The 23,392-nt window shown below is 41.7% G+C and overlaps 1 protein-coding gene across 1 annotated transcript in view; it reads right to left on the bottom strand.

Moving 5' to 3' along the window:
- The window catches only part of LOC124775219 (neuroligin-2-like), a gene marked incomplete at both ends in the record, with an annotated part of 253,190 nt that overhangs the window by 191,898 nt on the left and 37,900 nt on the right, over positions 1 to 23,392 (bottom strand). The window contains one exon of the mRNA XM_047250057.1: positions 4,424 to 4,587. Coding sequence (XP_047106013.1) covers positions 4,424 to 4,587 — 164 coding nt within the window. The remainder of the gene's footprint in view (positions 1 to 4,423; positions 4,588 to 23,392) is intronic.

Consider the following 23,392-nt stretch of genomic DNA (forward strand, 5'->3'; position numbering starts at 1 on the left):
CTTCTGTCTACAGCTCAGCCACATACGAGTATACTTGGGAAGATTTAAAGCAGCATGGCAGAGTATATAGTCGTAAGACCTTAGGGTAACATCGATAGAAAAGTCGGAAGTAGAAACGCATAGCGTTTACAATAGTAACAAATGGCGATATAAGTTCACTCAGGCGACTGAACGACCAGAGCTGTATTGTCACTATCACCAGCCTACACTCAGATGATAAAAGTCGTGGGATAGCGACATGCACGCACGCAGATGGCTTAAGTATTGCATACTCAAGGTGTAAAAGGGCAGTGCACTGGTGGAGCCGTCACTTGTACTCAGGTGATTCATGTGGAACTGTTTCCGACGTGGTGACGGCCACAGGACTGGAATTAACAGACTATGGAGACGTAGTGGTAGTTTGAGCTAAACGCGTGGGACATTCCACTTCGGAAATCGTTAGGGAATTCAGTATTACGATATTCACAGCGTCAAGAGTGTGCCGAGAATACAACATTTCAGGAATTACTTCTAGATACGAACAACGCAGTGGCTGAGAACACTGGTATCTGCGTAGAGATGTCAATGTTAACAGACAAGCAACGCTCCTTGAAATTATCCCATAAATCAATGTGGGAATTACGACGAACGTATCCTTTTGCACAGTGCGGCAAAATGTGGCGTTAACAGACTATGGCAGCAGACGATCAACGCGAGTGCCTTGGCTAAACGCACGACATCGCCTGCTGCGCTTCTCCTGGGCTCGTGACCATATCGGTTGTATCTTAGACGACTGGAAAATCGTGGCCTGAGAAGATGAGTCCACATTTAACTGGTAAGAGCTGAGTCTGGCACACATCCCATGAAGCCATGGGCCCAGGTTCTCAACAAGGGCCGAGCGATTCTAGGCGCTACAGTCTGGAACGGTGCGACCGCTACGATCGCAGGTTCGAATCCTGCCTCGGGCATGGATGTGTGTGATATCCCTAGGTTGGTTAGGTTTAAGTAGTTCTAAGTTCTAGGGTACTGATGACCTCAGCAGTTAAGTCCCATAGTGCTCAGAGCCAGTTGTCAACAAGGCACTCTGAAGTTGTTGGTGGCTCCATAATGGTGTGGGCGCTTTTTACGTGGAAACATGGAATAGACTGTACCCTCTGGTCTAAATGAACCGAACATTGACAGAAAATGCTTATGTTCGGCTACCTGAAGACCTACATCTACATCTACATTTATACTCCGCAATCCACCCAACGGTGTGTGGCGGAGGGCACTTTACGTGCCACTGTCATTACCTCCCTTTCCTGTTCCAGTCGCGTATGGTTCGCGGGAAGAACGACTGTCTGAAAGCCTCCGTGCGCGCTCGAATCTCTCTAATTTTACATTCGTGATCTCCTCGGGAGGTATAAGTAGGGGTAATCAATATATTAGATACCTCATCCAGAAACGCACCCTCTCGAAACCTGGACAGCAAGCTACACCGCGATGCTGAGAGCCTCTCTTGCAGAGTCTGCCACTTGAGTTTGCTAAACATCTCCGTAACGCTATCACGCTTACCAAATAACCCTGTGACGAAACGCGCCGCTCTTCTTTGGATCTTCTCTATCTCCTCCGTCAACCCGACCTGGTACGGATCCCACACTGATGAGCAATACTCAATTATAGGTCGAACGAGTGTTTTGTAAGCTAACTCCTTTGTTGATGGACTACATTTTCTAAGAACTCTCCCAATGAATCTCAACCTGGCACTCGCCTTACCAACAATTAATTTGATATGATCATTCCACTTCAAATCGTTCCGTACGCATACTCCCAGATATTTTGCAGAAGTAACTGCTACCAGTGTTTGTTCCGCTATCATATAATCACACAATATAGGATCCTTCTTTCTATGTATTCACTGCAGATCTTCCTGCATTTCGCTGCAATTTTCTAATGTTGCAACTTGTCTATATACTACAGCATCATCCGCGAAAAGCCGCATGGAACTTCCGACACAATCTACTAGGTCATTTATATATATTGTGAAAAGCAATGGTCCCATTACACTCCCCTGTGGCACGCCAGAGATTACTTTGTCTGTAGACGGCTCCCCATTGAGCCACAGAGCTGGTCTGATATTCCGTAGGCTCTTACTGTATCAGGCGACAGTGCGGAACTGTATCGAACGCCTTCCGGAAGTCAAGGAAACTGGCATCTACCTGGGAGCCTGTATCTAATATTTTCTGGGTCTCATGAACAAATAAAAATTAGCAGCCGTTCATGGACTTAATGTTCCCAAACGATGACAGAAATTTTTTCGACGACAATGTGCCATGGTATCATGCCATAATTGTCCGCAATTGGTCTGCATGACATTCTGGACAATTCGAGCGAATGATATGGCCACTCAGATCGCCTAACACGAATGCCAACGAACATGTATGGGAATAACAGAGAGGTGTGTTCCTGCACAAAATCCTGCACTGGCAACGCTTTCGCAATTACAGACGACAATAGAGGCAGAATGGCTTAATATTTCTGCATGGGACTTCCATCGACTTGTTGAGTCCACGCCAAGTCGAGTTCCTACACTACGTCAGGCAAAAGGTCTTGCAATATGGTAGGAGGAATGACTCACCTCAGTGTTAAGTTCTGCGCCGGGCCGTGAGGAGAGTTTGAATGATTTACACTACTGGCCATTAAAATTGCTACACCACGAAGATGACGTGCTACAGACGCGAAATTTAACCGACCGAAGATGATGCTGCGATATGCAAATGATTAGCTTTTCGGAGCATTCACACAAGGCTGGCGGTGGTGGCGACACCTACAAAGTGCTGACATGAGGGAAGTTTCAAACCTATTTCTCATACACAAACAGCAGTTTACCGCCGTTGCCTGGTGAAACGTTGTTGTGGTGCCTCGTCTAAGGAGGAGAAGTGCGTACCATCACGTTTCCGACTTTGATAAAGGTCGGATCGTAGCCTATCGCGATTGCGGTTTATCGTATCGCGACACTGTTGCTCGCGTTGGTCGAGATCCAATGACTGTTAGCAGAATATGGAATCGGTGGGTTCAGGAGGGTAATACGGAACGCCGTTCTGGATCCCAACGGCCTCGTATCACTAGCAGTCGAGATGACAGGCATCTTATCCGCATGGCTGTAACGGATCGTGCAGCCACGTCTCGATCCCTGAGTCACCAGATGGGGACGTTGCAAGACAACAACCATCTGCACGAACAGTTCGACGACGTTTGCAGGAGCATGGACTATCAGCTCGGAGACCATTGATGCGGTTATGTTGACGCTGCATCACAGACAGGAGCGCCTGCGATGGTGTACTCAACGACGAACCGGAATTCACGAATGGCAAAACGTGATTTTTTCGGATGAATCAAGGTTCTGTTTACAGCATCACGATGGTTGCATGCGTGTTTGGCGACATCGCGGTGAACGCACATAAGAAGCGTGTATTCGTCATCGCCATACTGGCGTATCACCCGGCGTGATGATATGGGGTGCCATTGTTCACACGTCTTGGTCACCTCTTGTTCGCATTGACGGCATTTTGAACAGTGGACGTTACATTTCAGATGTGTTTTGACCCATGGCTCTACCCTTCATTCGATCCCTGCGAAACCCTACATTTCAGCAGGATAATGCACATGTTCTGAGGCATCAAGGGATCACTAATTTAGTATTGGAGGGCAGCGTGGAGGGTAAAAATCGTAGAGGGAGACCAAGAGATGAATACACTAAGCAGATTCAGAAGGATGTAGGTTGCAGTAGGTACTGGGAGATGAAAAAGCTTGCACAGGATAGAGTAGCATGGAGAGCTGCATCAAACCAGTCTCAGGACTGAAGACCACAACAACAACAATGCACGACCGCATGTTGCAGGTCCTTTCTGGATACAGAAAATGTTAGGCTGCTGCCCTGGCCAGAACATTCTCCAGGACTCTCACCAACTGAAAACGTCTGGTCAATGGTGGCCGAACAACTGGCTCGTCACAATAGGCCAGTCACTACTCTTGATGAATTGTGGTATCGTGTTGAAGCTGCATGGGCAGCTGTACCTGTGCACGCCGTCCAAGCTCTGTTTGACTCAATGCTCAGGCGTATCAAGGCTGTTATTACGGCCAGAGCTGGTTGTTCTGGGTACTAATTTCTCAGGATCTATGCACCCAATGTCAGTTCTAGTACAATATATTTGTCCAGGGAATACCCGTTTATCATCTGTATTTCTTCTTGGTGTAGCAATTTTAATGGTCAGTAGTGTAATTGGTAAAGTGTTGGTCATGAACGGTAGAGATTATATCCCAGTACTGTCTGCAAACAGCTTTTAATCTACCTTAAAAGTTGTAAATTATGGTACTCTGCAAAATTTCTGCTATATATTGACTTTATTTTTAGTTGACTCAAAAGATGAACAGACAGAGGCGAAGCGACCGGTGGAGTACTGACCTCCCTGAGGCAGTCTACGACCCTCTCGTGGTCGCGGAAGAGGTCGGCGGGCACGGAGCAGTTGGTCTGGCGCGCCAGGCGCACGGCGAAGCTGACCGGGTCCTCGACGAGCGCCCAGCTACTGAGCGCAGACCCGGACAGCAGCACCGCCCGGTGGAATAGCCCTGCAACACAGCCATGTACAGGGTCAGCTCGGGAACAAGAAGTCTACGAAAGAAAGCTGAAAACTCAGTAACTACGTCAAACCAGAAGGAATTTTTTCGCAGCTCTCCCGTCTCACTAACTTAAAACTCAAACCACTGTAACCACCCAGTAAACAGGGAATTAGTCGACTACTTTTATTGACCACTTCAGATTGTGTAACACTGTAAGGACTTAAATCATATGAAGTAGCCCACACTAAAAATTAACACGTTTTACTCACCGTGGGTCTGTATACTAAATATCGTTTTGAAGAGAGGGCTTAATAAACGTAAGTGACCAACTTTATAGAAGTATGGTGTAGTTAAGTGTCTAGGAGGGTGGCCACACATCCATCGCATCATTACTTTTCCGCTAGTATTTTGTAAATTAACTGAATTTTAGGCAGGATGTCGCTGGCGAAATAAAACGGTAACCACTGTTTGGCTACAGTTTACGTGGTAAATTTGTAATATTATTGGATTTCTGATAATTTGCATATGAGATATTTGTCATATAAGAAAAGGACAGCCAACGAGCTGTAGTTCGTAAAGATGCTAAGCTTCACAGCGTGAGAGTAAAGAGACGAAATACTTTTTTTAATGTGCGCCTATACCTAAACGCGCGTCCAGCGTTTAAATACTCTATTTAAACACTAAGACCCGCTGGGCGCAGATATTTAAAATCATTGCCGCTGCGCTTGATAGCAATCAAGCACCTACGTCGTAGCGGAGAAGCGAGACAAGTGTCCCCCAATTGAAGCAGCTGATCGCCGCCATTTGCAGGGATGAATCCTAGTACTGGGGTTGTGATTTGAAGTATATGAGACGCAACAAGAGCAAATTGAAGCACAAATTAAACACATGTTTGTTTTAAAAAATACTGAGTATTCGAGTCTATTTTAAAAGTATACTTAAATGAATGAAGTTTCCTAATTCCCGAAATACGTCTGCATAGAGACGCGAAATTTAAGAACGTAAGGCTCTTTCCCGACAAGGTGGAGCGAGTTTACATCGAGCTATTTAATGCAAATAGATAATTACATGAAACTTTTAATGTAGTAGACAGTACGATTATTATTTAATTTACATAATCTTCCTGTCAGGTCCTGTTTGCTTTTTGCCGACTACTGTGTATATTTTCCACGCTTAGTTTTGTTTAGCACAGTATTGTCTACACTCGAATTTTGGTATGATTAATTGTAATAACCCATATCACTTTAAATACCATAGGAATTTCATTCGCACATTAGTTTTTAACACTGATAGCACCTCTGAAAGGGGTTGAGTTTGCAACATTTGATCAAATATTTGACCATTTACGAAGGATAATCACCACCTGACAACACATGTTATGTACCTAACGCAATTATTCGACCTGCATCTGATTCATATTTAATATATATTTGATTAAAAATCGAAATACCTATGCCGGCCGCGGTGGTCTAGCGGTTCTAGGCGCTCAGTCCGGAGCCGCGCGACTCCTACGGTCGCAGGTTCGAATCCTGCCTCGGGCATGGATGTGTGTGATGTCCTTAGGTTAGTTAGGTTTAAGTAGTTCTACGTTCTAGGGGACTAATTACCATAGATGTTAAGTCCCACAGTGCTCAGAGCCATATGCATCATTTTTTTGAAATACGTATCATGTGCCTAGTTCTTCATTCAGTTCAACTTAGTACATTAACCCTGTTAGTATTTTTAGTAATTTATATGCAAATACGGTATAAGTACTTGACATGCAACAAAGTACCTTTGTCTGTAATCTAACACTGCAACTTTTTCCCTATGTAACTTGCAATTTACGTATCAGAAAGTTTATTAGATACAGTATAAGGTGTAAATATAGACATCAGGTTAGGCTATAGAACAATCTGCTGTCACCTACATTTAGAATTTGCATTAATTGGCTTTGCAAACACTATACATTATTCAAATGAGTTGGAACTCCAAATACTGTCGGTATAGCATCGTCCTTCAGTTGACGTCTATTTACATAATTTTCCATGTAACAATTCTCTTCAAAATGAAGAGAGCACAGCAAATGATTTGCTGCCGGTTGGAAGTTCTCTCCCCGAGTCAAAACAATCCATTTCCGATTTAGAAAATCATTTTTAAGGCGAAATCTAAACAAAAACAAACGCTCATGATGTATTATTTCTCCATGAAAATACTATATACAATAGAAAGTAACAAGCAGCCAGTAATGTCTGACCTGTGAAATGTAACATTGTTTCCGTCTTCGTCTTTGATTCCATTTTTACTGTTACAATTAAAAGCAGCACACGAACGAACCATGTTTACGCACTGTTTCCCTGCAAACGGCGGCTTCTACAACGTTCAATGTGGGGACGCGTCACTAGCGCCAATGCGCGGTCTAGTTCTTATTTAGTAAGTCTATGATAGTAATAAGCTGCGAAAGAACTATCGATCTTTTGTCAAGAAATATACTAGAGACTTCCATATCCCTTGTACTTTTGGTCGCCGACGTGTTAAGACGTACTACATAGCATTGCTACAAGTTTTATTTTTATTTTGTGTAAAAACTATGTGAAACGACGAACAAACATTTCGGTAACTGGGGTGTGGATACAATGTACTTACACAAATGAAAGGACATTTAATTTTAAGAAGGAACGGACTGACAAAGCAGCGATCATTGGATTGCGCCATTTACAAAAGAAATATCAGATGTAATTCATGCATTTAGAGTGTATTTGTCAGTGTCTACAAGTTTAAAGCCAATTTGTTCAAAACATATTAAAATAATACGATGCAGTAATTTTCTTCTTATTCTTTTCTTTCTCTAATCAAAAATGATGTTCAAATTGTATATGAGTTTTGTTACAGGTTCGCTCTTTATCGCGGTGTCCCGATTGTGTTCAACATCCGATCTGTTAATCTTTCTCTTATGAAATTCCACTAATTTGGTTTCATTTCAATTTTTTTATTCAAATAGGTCCCTAAGGTAATTTCATCGAAGGTTCTGATTGCATGACGGCAATCCGGGTCAAAAGGTCAGTTATTCGCACACTCAATCCGTACGTCTCCTGAACACAATCGAGAACCGACGCAGCGGTGATCAATTAATAATCTCTCTCTCTTTTTTAAAGTCGCACTAAAGAACGGCCACACAGGATAGCCTAAGTACGCAATCTAGCGTCAGGTTGCATTTTGTCAGTAAATATTACCAACCAACAGTTACAGCATCACCATTATTAATAAGCAAGTTCCTAACGCCAAAAATTGTTTCTTTCATGCTTTCTTATACCTGGTGCGTGCAATACTAATACACTTTTCCTTTTTATTTCTACTTTCAAGTTATAAGTCTGGCACTTTATAAAAACATCTTAATTTCCTGTTTATCCATGGTTTTTCATGAATAAATCAGAAATTAAACTCACTGCGGAAAAAGTTAAGAGTCATCACACTCGTGCCAGTGTTTACTACGTCTTGAACACCACGCTGAAGTTCAGAGCCAACGCTATAAAGTTTTTGTAAGACTACGAGCACAAAAAGTAATTTTACAGGTCCCTAGAATCGTCGGATGAACTACCTATATTCGTAATTTTGTTGGCTGTCAGCGGTCCTATCCGAACGAGCGCATACGATAGGCTCCTTTTTAATATTCACTCAACCCTTGGGAAGAACACAGCAACACATCTGCTGTTCGTATTAAACCAAAACCTTACATCTACATACAGGGTGTTCGGAAATTGCTGTCACAAACTCCTAGGACTTGGAGAGGGCAGTGAGTACATAATATTTTGAATATGAAGGTACCGTTTCCTCAGCTCTGCTTGAGGAATTTCATTAAGCGTGACGTAATACAATCATTGGGTAACCATTGGAAAGGAAACATAACGAAACGTCCATTTATTGCTTAAGCACATTAGTTGGCATTAAACTCAAACATTACGTGTTTACATTAATCCAAAACAAAAAAGAACTCACTATACTATAGGTACAAAACAATACTGATGCATTACAATAACGGCTCGATGTGGCGACCACCAACGTTGTTACAGACATTGTACCTACGAAGCGTTTTCTGGTATACACTCTCCATCCCACACGTTATCTCTTGAATTTCTAGTACAGCGACCAGAACTCGTGCCACTAGATCTTCCTCTGTCTCTATGGGAGTCTCGTAAATTAAACTTGGCTTACGACACCACAAGAAGTAGTCCTAAGCATCCAGTCTGACAAGGAAAAACAATTCTCTGAGTTTTCCCTTTCCCTCAGCAGACGCGGATGCGTTACACATTTGAATTGAAATCGTCGTAGGACGGAAACGGTACGTTTCCAGACGTGGGTTCCTGTTCAAAATACTATGTACTGACTCCACTCTACAAGTCCTAAGAGTTTGTAATGGGAATTTCCGAACTCACTGTATATCACACACTCACGATTACACACAGTTTCCTCTGAGCTGTTACAATATGCCAATTTCACTGTGACTCGCAAGTATTCTGTATCATCATCTTTTATTTGTCACACAAGAACTGTTGAATGAATAAGAACTGTATTAATATTTATAGCTACCACAAGTGCAAAATAATCTTGAGTATCAATATATTACAAGATGGTTTAAATGGCTCTGAACACTATGGGACTTAACTTCTGAGGTCATCAGTCCCCTAGAACTTAGAACTGATTCAACCTTACTAACCTAAGGACATCACAAACAACGATGCCCGAGGCAGGATTCGAACCTGTGATCGTAACGGTCGCGCGGTTCCAGACTGTTGCTCGGATTTCCTGCGAAACAGTCTCATGTTGATGAGTGGCACCAAAATTACTTGAACACTTTGCTAATGCGATGAATTATGAGTCAATCGTTAGGGTAACAGCGAGTAATTATTTGGCTTACTGGCGAAGGGTGACCGTGATTGCAGCAAAAAGTCATTAGAGACGAAGTGCCAGCTCGAATCAAGGACGAGAAAGGAAATTGGGCGTGCCCTTTCAGGGGAACCATCCCGGCATTTGCCTGGAGAGATTTAGGGAAGTAACGGTAGACGTAAAGTAGGATGGCCACACGTGGATTTGAACCGTCGTTCGACCGAATGCCTGTGTAGTTTGCTAACCACTACACCACCACACTTGGTGCGTGACTGTACATGATATCAGTGGACGCATCAGTGATGTCATTCTTAGTTAGTAACATCTACTGGCGGAATATATTGACTGAATATTTAAAAAGCTACCGAGGGCAGTAACAGTTTGAAAAGCAATGGAAAGTAATTGTGAGAGTGTAATAAAGTTAGCTGTTTATACAAAGATGGTTTGGTCGAAGCTTCGTTAGGAAGTATGTTACCAAAAATCAATAAACTAAGTAAAAAGATACGTACTGCTAACCTTTCCAGACAACATTTTTTCACTTACATTTGAGGGACTTGAATATTCGTAAAGAGCTATGTTTTCGTATTTGACAACACGGTCAGATTCATTTAGCAACGAAGCGTTCGTTAACCATCCCATACACACTTTCGATGGCCGCAATCATAAAATATAGAAGAAAGAAGGCTACAAGTCATAAGAAAACCACGATCAAGGGCCAACCCATATCGAGATGGCTCAGTAGGAATCTAAATCCCCTGTCGTATAAGTGCCAACCGCAGGAGCTACACTCTGCATTCGTAATTCATTGTATGAACCATCCTAACGGCAATCAATCAGCAAGGAGATTCTGTGAAATATGGCATATTGTATGATAGGATATGAGGGAATTATTTACATATTTCATCGGTGAATAAGCCAGATGAAAATAAAACTAAAATATGACAGTAAACAACGGAGTGGATGTAATCAATATTGCCTCAAATTCTATTTAAGTTTATTCTTTTTTCGTGTTATATGTTAGCCATTTAATACTTGTTATGGGGATTAACACTTACGACATACCAGAGTGTTTCCGTCTCTCCGTTTAACAGGAATGCTGTTATGGAACCATTTATGGGAATATCCTAGGTTCCAGTGGCCAACATGCTGACCAATAAACAACATAAACACACGAAGTCGTTGTATAGTCACTCCATATTTTGCAATAAATGCTGCCTCTTTTCTCAAAACAAGGAAACTACGCATACTACATAAAAGTAAACGAAGGAGTTAAAATGTTTTACAACTAGACAGTGAACTGAAACAGTGCAAGAAATATTAGATCAAGAGAAGAGCTGATTTCTGTAGCGACATCAACTGAAAGGGTTTGCACGACATGAAGACACGTCGACTGTATATAAACTGCGTTCCTCATCCATATTTATCCACGGTGCAAATGCGAAGACTACTAAAACAGTAAAAGTGAAACGAGGTAAAAAAATTATCTTTGCATAGGAAGGAACAGAGGAAAAATGAAAATTAAAAATTAAGCTATGGTGGTATAAGAATTTATGTTAAGTTCGAGCAGAACATGCCTTTAACTACATTTTTCCTCTCTTTGTAATGCGTGTTTCTCCGTAACAACTTGCACCAGCTAAATAAAGGCTATGTTTTCGTTCGCCTCTGTCTCTGGACAAAAAATTAATGCTTTCCTATACATATTCAAATATTAATTACTATTCAATCACACGACATTTAAATAATTACCGATTTTTGGTGTTTCATTATTAATTTGCGCTAATTATGTATGTATTTGAACTGTGTATCACGATAGTGTGAGTGTATTTAGTGAATGCGAAAAGCCCACGAAACATTTCGCTGGAGACAGGGTATATGCAACAATATTTTTGTGCAAATATTTGAACTTTCACTAGCTGCATGCCGTATGTTCATACCTTCTCCACTCTATCATTTTTGCGTACACACGTCATATACTTGTTTCTACGTTATGTCTGCCCTTAAAATTCTTTCCCCTCCACTGTTCCTTACAACATCTTAAACGGAATGTTCTTACCCGTGCGTTCATTAAGTGGTAGAAGTAAGATAACCACTGTTCCAGATTATTACCGACATTAGAAACCCCGTAAGTGATACTACAGTGACCTGCTGTTGCAGGTGCTGACTTTAGTAGATCCATGAAATGAGACACTGCGGTGAAGCTTGTAATTTAGTCCAGGACACTGGCGCAAAGACTGGTGATAAGAAACATTATGCCACCACCTTTCCTCCTCTTGCCAGCCAATTACTGCCAGTGAAATGCTCCACTAGGATTCGAATAGGCTCCCGGATGACTGGATCAATTATTGTTTCCACTTTGTTTTAGATACCTGTCAGAAATTTCAGTTCTTGCTATGTAAATGGACAAGGATGTGATATTTCTTTGTGTACTAAATTTGTGGAAGATGAAGCTTTAACTTGGTAACATACGCAGTCAGTTATTGCTCAATAGGACACTGAAGATGCCGTGAGTCATGTCCCTCCTTATTCTTTTGAGTAGTGTAGTAAGTACACTTCTTCCCTTTATTTTGCCCGCCGACTTTGATACATTTTAGAAAGCTACCGTAATACAGAAACAATTAAAAGTGTTCCTTATTTGCTTTTAGCGCTCCTTAAAAACTGTCGTTGCGCAAAAGATCATATTCGCGATACCAACTTTAGCGCCTGAGATGAAAATAACTAACTTAAAGTTACTGCAATTAATGCGCAGCGTTTTCTACTCAGGTATGACACAATCGTATTCAGCAGAAAGTCGACAGTTAGGGAATCTGTTCATGTGAGCGAAATATATGCAATAGCAAGCTGTTTTTCCCTTCTCTTTTCCACCGAAAAAAAACCAGCACTTTGTTATCGTCCTCGCTCAACGACGTTTATGGAATCAGAAAACGTATTATCATACTAATCTGTGGAACACAATAACTAAAACGTCCCTTTGATGATATATTCTGATTTTAATGGCAGTAATTGAATGCGTTTTTGTTCTTCAGCCGTCACAAGCAATTACGCATCGGAACCCTCATGCATACATGACACGAGCAGATAAATGTATTAAGCAGTGAAATAACGAGCAATGTCCGTTGCATGCAATAAAATTTCCTGCTGATAAGCTATATTTAAAAATATTACTATATTTCCGAGATATTGCATGTACAGAATGAAAGGCTGCGTTTATCGTTGCTGATGATTATCTCGCGATATTCCAGACTTAGATGCCTGTTCAGTAAACCGTAAATGAAACCCTGTCTTCCGAGTTTTAATTTCCGCACGGCTCCTTGGGTGGGGATCACGATTATACAGCCTGTTTAAATCAAGAGTGGACTTAAAATTTAAGAATCGAAATATGATGCCTTTACTAAATACTTCAACGATTTGATCCTGTACTGCACATTACAACTGATCTCCGTCATATGAAGATTCATAGTACAGCCTCTGACTAGTATCGCATTCCTTTTAACACGTGCAATTTATTACGAAATAGTGGTGCTTGTGTTATTAAGAAGTACGATGATTTGTTGCTTCGGATATGCATGCAAGTCCAAAGCAACAGGCACTGTAGCGATCACGGCAGCCGAGAAATACAGGAAATGTATTCTCAGTTGCGAATGTGAACTATCGTCGGCTGTATATTGGAATGACGACAATGAAAAGTTGTGTCGGACTAAGACTCGAACCCTAACTTTCCGCTTTACGCGAGAGATCGCCCTAACCACTCCGACCATCCGAGCATGAATCACGACCACGCTCTAACCTCCATATATCATCGTCCATGTGTTACAGCCTGCATTCGTATGTCACGTACATTCCCGTCCAGGAAGAACATATTTATTGTCACTGTTGACATGCAAGCAGATCTGAAAGACCACTGCATCATACTTCTTAATAACATACACAGTTATTTAGCTTTAATTCGCCAAAACACTGGAGCCTATAAATATATTCTTCCTGGACGGGAATATATGCAACGTATGAACGCAGTTTGTGAAACATGGACGACCACATATGAAGGTTTGTACGTGGCCGTGATTCGTGCTCGGATCGCCGAAGCGGTTAAGGCGCGTGCTCGCGCGAAGCGGGAAATCCGGGCTCGAGTTGAGGTGCATCACGTATTTTCACCGCCGCCATCCCAATATACAGCTGACGGTCGTTCATATTCACAACTGTGAATACATTTCCTGCACTTCATTCGTTGCGTCTGACTGGCCAGCCGAAATCTGTATCTGTCCCAAACTGCATCACAATTACCTTAAGCGAAGTCTTTTGTTATGTGGGTAGCACTAATCACCACATTTTATGGAGCTGTTACAAAGGTTTTCCTGTTCACGATACATATAATAAATAATCTGCTGGAAAGGGTCGCAAACCCCATGTAGGTATTTGCGGATGATATCATGATTCAGGACTGTAGTAAAGTGCAGGAAGAATCGCAGACGATCGACGCATTGTTTTGGGACAGGCGGTTGGGTCTATTCGCAAATATATGTAACGTATATATATATATATATATATATATATATATATATATATATATATATATATATATACAGCTTGATTACACTGCCAGCGATGAATCAGTGGAAACACTAGCAACTGTCCAATATCAAGGAATATCCACAGGGCTGACAAAGTGGACGACTACAACGAACTAAGCGCAAGATGCCTACCCAATATTTACGTACTAGCTGAACCCGAAAGAAATGTAAATTATATGGAAAAAGCATGGCCTACAAGCCCACCTAGCTAGCCGCGCGGTCTAGTGCGCTGCTTCCCGAGCGGGAAGGCGCACCAGTCCCCGGCACGAATCCGCTTGGCGGATTAGTGTCCAGGTTCGGTGTGCCGGCCAGCCTGTGGATGGTTTTTAAGGCGGTTTCCCATCTGCCTCGGCGAATGCGGACTGGTTCCCCTTATTCCGCCTCAGTTACACAATGCCTGAAATTGCTGCACAAACAGTGTTTCCACGTAAATGTACATCATAATACATTTTGGGTTACATTCGTCTGGTATGAGATGTTCCCGAGGGGGCGGGGGGGGGGGGGGTGTCCACTGGGGGCGAACCACCACCGGTGGGGTGGGTGGACTGCTGTGGCCCGTTGTGGTGTTGTGAACCACTGAGGGCTACAGCGGGACGATGCCTCTCCGTCATTTCTAGGTTCCCGGCTTAATACCCAAATACACAATGGCCTTCAAGCAAAAACTCTTTCGATCTATTCTTGAGCATTGCTGGTCAGTCTAGGACTCGAATCAGGTATGTATGATTGACAGAGGAGATTTGGAAGATACAAAGAAGAGAGGCCTATTTTAGAAAGTGCGAAAGCATTACTGAATTGTTAAAAATTCAGGTGGCAGGGGCTATAAGATATGCGCTTTGCTTTACAGAGTGTTCCTCCATCAAAACAAATCCGAGAACTTACGTTTCAAGAAAAACCAAGCAACGTTTTACTCCCTCTTACATACAGTTCGCGAAATGACCACGACGGCAAAAATCAGAGAAACTAGATCTCCTACGGGACCTACTGGTGGCAGTCAGTAAGCCCAAAGCGCGGTACCGACGGTAGTCTCCCGGTGGGGTGTTATCCAATAGATGTAGACCATGCTCCATGCCCAACCGTAGAGTTATAATCTGTCACTATTTTCCTCTCAGACGTTCCAAATACGAGGGTGCAGTGCTTAATGCACAGGCAATGTCTTACAGAGTAAAGAAAACGGCAGGAGGGTGGCTCTCATAGCGACTAAGTCTGACGTCTAGATGTAAAATTCACTGAACAGCACTTTGTTCTATATTTATGGCGGGCCGTTTCTCCAGACGCTACAGGTACAAAATCAATCCTTTCATTCTGAAGCAGAACGCATGCAACAATAAAAGCTCTTGTGGTTTGGGCGAGGGTTCAAATAATCTGAACTTTAGCCTTTCGCCGGCAATGCCTTCATCAGTTGAAATCAGTTGCCAGTTCATCAGACAATTCAAATGGCGCAGAGGCGTGCCACGGCAAATCGATAAACTGTAGCACGTCTTTGAGAAAAAGATTCTGATACGCGGAACGAGCCAGCGAGAGCGTGCGAGTGTGCTGGAAACGTGGGATTTAACTGTACAGCGCGAGGCGAAGCGGAGAGTGGTGTGTGGCAGTTGCGGTACAGTCAGGTGTCGTCCTGGTTTCCAAGGCACCTGGGTCCGACAGAGAGCGTAGTGCTCACAAAAGACGCGGGGCATGGAGAGTGTAACGCTGGTTGGGACGTCTGGTTGGAACGAAGCAAAGCGATCCGAAGGGACTGGTCTATCTGCAGTAGGATCGGCTGCTGGATATGTGACCTCTCGGAATTACGTCCTACCGACCTTCCTGCCGCTGCCACTCAGATCAGCTCGTTTTCAACGCCGACTAAGAATCCGGTGTGGACATACTTTGTGTGGAATAATTCCAACTACGGTTCCGTTTTTGTGACGCAATTAAGCGGTGGTCGATGCAGGTTAATTCAATGGCTAGTTCATGGCTCCGCAGTTACGGTTGTCGCCAGAATCATAACCGTCCCTAGATGTACTGTCGGTAGCCTATATCTGACCAATTTCTATGGAGTGATTCTGCTCAGCCTCCCTATATTGTTTTCCCGCGCTAGTGGTACTTTTGTCGGCTCTCACGTATTCTATGCATGATAGATCATAATGTCCGTGCCTACCTGGACGTTAATCCGCAGTTGCTGATTATTTTCTGCGCAAGACATTAGTGCTGCGGCTATTGATTTTACATTTTTATTTGTGCATCTTAAACTGTGAAACCGTCTGGGTCTACATGCCTGGGGCCGCTCTATTGTGTAACTTGCTTGCTTTTCGCTGGAAGATTAAAGCGCAAATTAGTCGGTAGAATAGGAACACATTCGTTCTGGGGTGAACTTATTCCATTTTTTAAAGCAGTGTGAGCGAGTCTACTTAAAATTTCTGGAACTTTCTACTACTTTATGCGCTCTCTTCTCCAATGTTAAATTTTATCATTAGTCTAACCCTACCTCTTTCTGGAGCCTCATCGCAACTAGTTTACTACTACAGGGGAAGGAAAGGCAGGTAACTTCTTAACACTAATTATTCATTGCGTTCTTTTCTCGCTCGCCTGAAGATTTTGTTTCATCAATCTGTCCTAACCTGAACTCCCTCCCGATATTGCGGTAGGAGCCTTGAATTGGTATTTCATTGTTATGCGTTTTATAAGAGTATTTTGTGTGTTATAAACATGCTCTGCTCCCGCGTTTAGCCTAAAGGTCAGTGCGGCGGTCAGTTGGCCAGCTGGCACCGGACGTTATAATATACTCCCGCGTGGGCGGCTGAGGCGATTTGCACTAATTCTGATGTTGCGGTATTTATGATACCGCTGTTATTCTGCTGTTGTTCTGCTGTTGTTCTTGTTGGTAACATTTTATTTCAAGTCCGGTATTGGAGCGCTTGATCTTTCCCTTTTTGGGTTTCTGATTAGTTAACTGTCACTCCTAACTGCTTAATGATCCTTGTTAAATTACATTCAGTTTGGGTGTTGGTGTACTTCAGAATAATTGTTCAGTTCTTATTTCAGGAGCTCTAACTAAGCCTAAGGGCTTCAGGTGTATATTAATCGAAATATTATCACTACTAAAACTGCTCTAAATATCCTCTGAAAATAGCTTTTCAATCTTGTTATGTAGTTTTAAGTAAACTGTCTCATGTATTTTACGAAGCTCTTGAGCTATCAATACATCGCAGGAAGCGAAATGAAAATACTGCAGTTCGAGACCCAGTCGGGTAAGATTAGTTTCAGGATAGAGGCCGACAGAAAGTTAACTAACATTTTGTGTTTTTCACACGTTCAGTCCTGATTTCGTGTGCACCCAGTACACCTGCTTCCCCTCACAAACTGTGGGGAATGTATATTACAATTTCTATCAGTAGAAACTGGAATCGTGTTCTGAAAGATCGAAATAAAATCCCTGTGCAACCACTATCATTTAGGTTTCGGGCTGACTTCCAAGTGGGGGACTCTGGTTCAGTTCCAGGTACTGTAAGGGATTTTCCCTGGTGGGACTGGATACGGAATGCACCCCACCTCATAAGGCCACCTGAGGAGCTACTCGCCAGATTAATAGCAATTTCAAGGTTAAGAAACCCGGTAACGATTGGGAGGACGGTGTCCTCCTCTATAATGCATCCAATGACGCGACTGGCAGACGATGACACTGCGGTTCGATCGGGTTCAATTGGCCGGTCAGGGCTAGAACGCTAGAATTTACCTATACAACCTCACTTGACGTGTAAAAATTAGTTGCTTTTATGTTCTTCCGACGAGTCGTTTGTGAGGTACAGAAAATAGTGATAACTCTGTTATCACTGGTGTTGCGTGTAAAATGATATACTACCTCTTGTTTCTTTTCAGTACCTCATACGTCATCGAGGATGGAACTGATGAGAAAGAGTGTACGGAAAGGAAATTAAGTCATTCTTGTACGAGATACCCTCCGCGAGGCACTATGGACTGGTTTGTGATATGAGAATGCTAATGTTGATGTATACCTCACTGAGAACTAAAGTTTTAAGCCATCATGTTAATTTGAGCGAACTAGTCCTGCCTCTTATCAATGAGAAAGTAAACGCCTTGTCCAAACTCGAAAGAAGTTGTTGTTTCTACTGCCAGATAGTTCAGTTTTTCCCTTCCATCGCTTTAATTTATGCTAAAGAGTTTCTAACGATGTCACAGTCGAAGAGGAATTACACATTCAGCTGAGGAAAGAACATTTAGCACGGGAAAAGAAAACAGTGAATTCAGAGAAGGTAAACGAATATTTAAACTGTCTGAACTGCTGTTACAATCTGTCTTCCGTTGTCGTTTACCAACAGCTTTATGTTAGTGTGTTCATGAGCGTCACTGCTTGTACATAGATGTAATATGATAATTGTTGTCAAAATAAAGGAAATACCGTAAATTTATATTAAAAGCTGTTACTGTAATAGTTTTATTTGCACTGGCATGCGAATTACACTGTAAAAATGCGACCGCGGTAATCTAAATATTTGAAGCTCCTACGTCTGAAAACGAACTGAAAGCAGTATCGTAAGCAAAATCCTTAGAGCGATCGGAACGCCCTGAAACGTACTGAAAATTGCACTTCATCAATTTAAGTTGGGCGGAAGCTGCTAGAAATATTAACTTCTTTTTATTACTTAGGCTAGCGCCGATTTATACAGCAGTCGCCATCTTCTCCTCTGTAAGTTACAACAAAGTGTCGGATTCAGTTTGTTACAAGCGTTATGTTTACACTGCGTTTACACTGTGTTTTGGCAAAGTGAAAAGTATTATTTACAAAAGTAGTATTTGTGTGTAGTTCTCAGTAATTCGTGAGAAAGAAGCAGCACATAATAATGTACAGATGTTCCTACATATACATATAACATAAAATTAAGATTAGAGTAAAGAATACCCGCTGCCGACGGCACACGTGCTGAAACATATTTGGGTAATATGATAAAACAGCGTTCTGCTTAACAGGCGAACCATATGTAACGTCTCTTGTTGTTGTTGTGGTCTTCAGTCCTGAGACTGGTTTGATGCAGCTCTCCATGCTACCCTATCCTGTGCAAGCTTCTTCATCTCCCAGTACTTACTGCAACCCACAAATCCATTTCCCTTTTTAAATTTTCTAATCTACCTGCCCGGTTAAGGGATCTGACGTTCCACGCTCCGATCCGTAGAACGCCAGTTTTCTTTTTCCTGATAACGACGTTCTCTGGAGTAGTCCCCGCCTGGAGATCCGAATGGGGGACTATTTTACCTCCGGAATATTTTACCCAAGAGGACGCCATCATCATTTATCCATACTAGCAAAACACATATTACATGTGGTTAAAAAAAAGGAGAAAAGAATAATTGAACTGGATGATTGTATTTGCGTGGACAACGATTGTGTGAACTTTATGTAATAAAGACAAACCATTATGTGTCATGTTTTGTTCTTGTATAGAATTATGTACCGATTTTTTTTTAAGATAATGTGTGTTTCGGCGAGTACTGAAGCAGCCACAGACGATACTTATTAAATATCAAACGAAGATGAGAATATGTCACAACAGTTATAAATAGTTGTGACCGAACATTATTTTCTCTGTCGTCTTCTTGTAGTTACGTGAGTAGGAAGAACCTGTGACGTTATATTTCACGCTTGCGTAGCATTCTTTTGTCAAGATTGAGAGAGGGACGCCATTAGACATTGATTTGGAAAGGTGTGTAATAACTTAATCTTTAAATGTTTTGAATTGAGTTACTTAGTGAAAACTTGCATTATGATTTGTAATAAGCTTGCCTGGTACTTTGACCCATCCCTTTAAGACATTTTCAGTTATTTAAATATTATTCGTGGTGCAGAGCTGGGCTACGAACGAACGAGCCGCTGCCGCGGCGCCTTCAAAATGCATTAAATGAAATCAATCATACCGCAAAGAAGCTGGCAGGTAATAGTGAAATAAAATTATTTCTTCCAGCTTTCGGAATCGCAGAGCAGAGCAGCAGATTTTATGATCGGTTTTACAGGTTGGCGCGGGCTGCTGATAATATATTATTAACAGTGCAAAAAGATTATTTACCTTCATAACATAAAAGAAATCTTGCTGTGCGTAGTTCTGGTCTGGCCAACTTCATAGTAAAAACATCTTTTTCTATGACAATGGTCTCATGCTCTCGTGTTAGTCGTGGTACTTATTGGTGTTTAACTGTTAACAAAAATCCACTGCATAATTTTGATGTTGAACAAACATTGCGTACTGTAACATCAGTACTGATAACGAAATAATTTTCAGTAACCTTCTCAGTCAGGAAGATATGTTGGACTTCATGGCGAGTTTCAGTAACGAAAAAATGTTCTTTTAATAGAAAGCCAGATCCAGAACAATAAGAACATAATCTATTTTGTTTTGTGGAAAATTAATGATCCAAAGAAAGTCACAGCACAGCATCACTAAAAGGTATTTCGGGGCTCTTTTCGTAGCAACATATTTTATTTCATATATTAGTTGTTACGCATGTAATAATAAAATAAAGCAAATAATTGAGAGCCAGCGAAACATATATCCAATACTTCTGTGCTTTCATGTAAATTAAGATGGAAGATAACGCTAACTGCACATTATTAATTTCGTACCACTGAATTACTATGTCTTATTTTTGTCGTTTTGTTATGCTGTATATTGTAATGTTCCGAGTTCTTTTTGTATGGCAGCTGCAGTTATTCGTAGATTTTGTATCCTGTTGATCATGGCTTAGAAGTAAGAGTGCTTGTTTGCCTGTCGATGGCATGAATTAGTACGTATGATATTTTCATTTATGTGATTCCTATAAAGTTTGAAACTCTGTCAATTATTGTCAGTGTTTGTGAGGTCCAGGAAATTAACTCATTGTCAGTTCCTGCTTCCACGATGAAGTGCATTTTAGGATGTAGTATATTTAGTGCTTGACAGATGTGCTGAATGTCACGTTCATCTCCAAGCATGTGCTCCACATAAAATAATCAGTCCTCAGCTCGTGGTTGTGCGGTAGCGTTTTCGCTTCCCACGCCTGGGTTCCCGGGTTCGATTCCCGGCGGGGTCAGGGATTTTCTCTACCTCGTGATGACTGGGTGTTGTGCAATGTCCCTAGGTTAGTTAGGTTTAAGTAGTTCTAAGTTCTAGGGGACTGATGACCATAGATGTTAAGTCCCATAGTGCCCAGAGCCATTTGAACCATTTTGAACATAAAATAATCGACAATTTTCTTGGTTACCAAAATTGTGAGTGCATGTATTGAAGATATCTGCTAAGGTGATGGCAGTACTGCAGCCCATGGCTACTACGTCAGATTGAGAGTATTTATTATTGTTGAATTCAAAGCAATTTTTTGTTACCTCATGGACTGGTATATCTGTATACAGACTGGCAAAATGAAAGGATACTAATTTGTCATTAGATAGAACTTTGATGTACCTTATTTTTTATCCCAGTATAAAAGAGTTTTTCCACTGAATTTGGTTCTTAATGTATATAACTTAGAGAGTAATCTGTTGTTTTATTGCTTTTAAGTTCAGGGGAACCATTAATACAGTTAACTACTGGGTGATCTGGAATATGAGGCTGATGAAGTTTTGGATGACCATGTAATCGTGGTCTTCTTGGCTTCATTACAATGCTTTGTCTTCTTTGAAAATCTATACATACGTTATGAATGAAATGATAATTAACTCAAGACCCTAAGTTGCCGACAGGCGCTGATATACATCAACGGGGACACTTGAAAATGTGTGACCAGACCAGGACTCGAACCCTGGATCTCCTGCTTACAGGGCAGACGCTCTATCCATCTGAGCCAGCGAGCGCACAGAGGATACTGCGACTGCAGGGGGTCATCCCTTGCACGCTCCCCGTGAGACCCACATTCCCAACTTAATAATGTCCACACACTACATTCGTAGTTGGCCGCGCTGGGTACCCGTGCGGTCTAAGGCGCCTTGCCACGGTCCGCACGGCTTCCCCCGTCGGAGGTTCGAGTCCTCTCTTGGGCATGGGTGTGTGTTGTCCTTAGCGTAAGTTAGTTTAAGTTACAGTAACCAATTTCCAATTTACGTAATGCCCCTACCCCTAACACTCATTACTCGCGGCAGACAATCTTACCGATTCCCGTAAGAGTTCGAGTAATGCGTGTGCATCCACACAGAAGAAGGTCAATGGCAGGTTAGCCTTAACTATATGAAGATGGTATGTGTTCCCTCTTACATGTCCGAAAGAACAGGTATCATCTTCATATACTTATGTTACGTCACGCATTTATTATGTTTTTCGCCTTGGCTGCATATTTGTTGATAGGATCTCTAGGGTTATTTATTGTTATTAAATATGAAAAAGTCTTGTACTTTACTTGTACAATTATTCAGTTTAATTATGACAAGTCTATTGCCATTATCTGCCTTCATTGCTATTGCTTGGCTTGAGGTGAGTTTGTTATTTACGTTGGAGTTGAAGATGAGGTAAGACGTTCTATAATCATATATTCTATGTCGTTGGTTTCTTTCATCTCTGATATTTTTTGTTAGTATGTTTTTTATTGATAGTTTTGCAGTGTCGCCGCCTATTTTAGTAGTTGCTATTGTATTTTTTATGTTTACTCTGTTTAGTTGCAGTTGGATATAATTTAGTCCTTGTCGCACAATGTTTCTTCATCTGCTTCAAACGTAATGTTTTTAAAATATTTTGTTTTTGGATAAAGCTGAATTGACGAGGGAGATGTGGGTAGCGGTTTTATCGTGCATTTTTGCTGGTACTTCAGTTTAGGTAATTTTTTTCTCTCGGTGTAAGTATAACTTATCAGTGTTAAGTTATGACATGTGTAACTAATTTAATATCTATGAATCTAAATAGATAAACCAATATTAGTGGAATAAAAGTCTGCTCAATTGTAGATGAGCTACATGTAATTCATTATTTAATGAGGCTTTCTTGTTCAGTTTCTTCGTTAATTATCGCTGCATTTGTGATTTGGTTCCAGGCATCTTCATCTTCATTGATGTTATAAGGCTGGGTGTTGCAATTATTCTTATGTGTTTGAGACAATTTTACTCTGGCGACATACCATATCGAATGTTATGTCTTCTGTTACTTTTAGTTATTAAACTCATTAGTACAGATGACGATGATTGGTTTGTGGGGCGCTCAACTGCGCGGTTATCAGCGCCCGTGCAAATTCCCAACTTTTGCTCAGTCCAAACTTGCCACATTCATGAATGATGATGAAATGATGAGGACAACACAAAAACACAGTCATCTCGAGGCACGTGAAAATGCCCGATCCCTCCGGGAATCGAACCCAGGAGCCTGTGCTCGGGAAGCGAGAACGCGACAGCGAGACCACGAGCTGCGGACTCATTGGTATATACAGGGTGGTCCATTAAT

This window comes from Schistocerca piceifrons, chromosome 2 (assembly GCF_021461385.2).
Source record: "Schistocerca piceifrons isolate TAMUIC-IGC-003096 chromosome 2, iqSchPice1.1, whole genome shotgun sequence".
NCBI lineage: Eukaryota > Metazoa > Arthropoda > Insecta > Orthoptera > Acrididae > Schistocerca > Schistocerca piceifrons.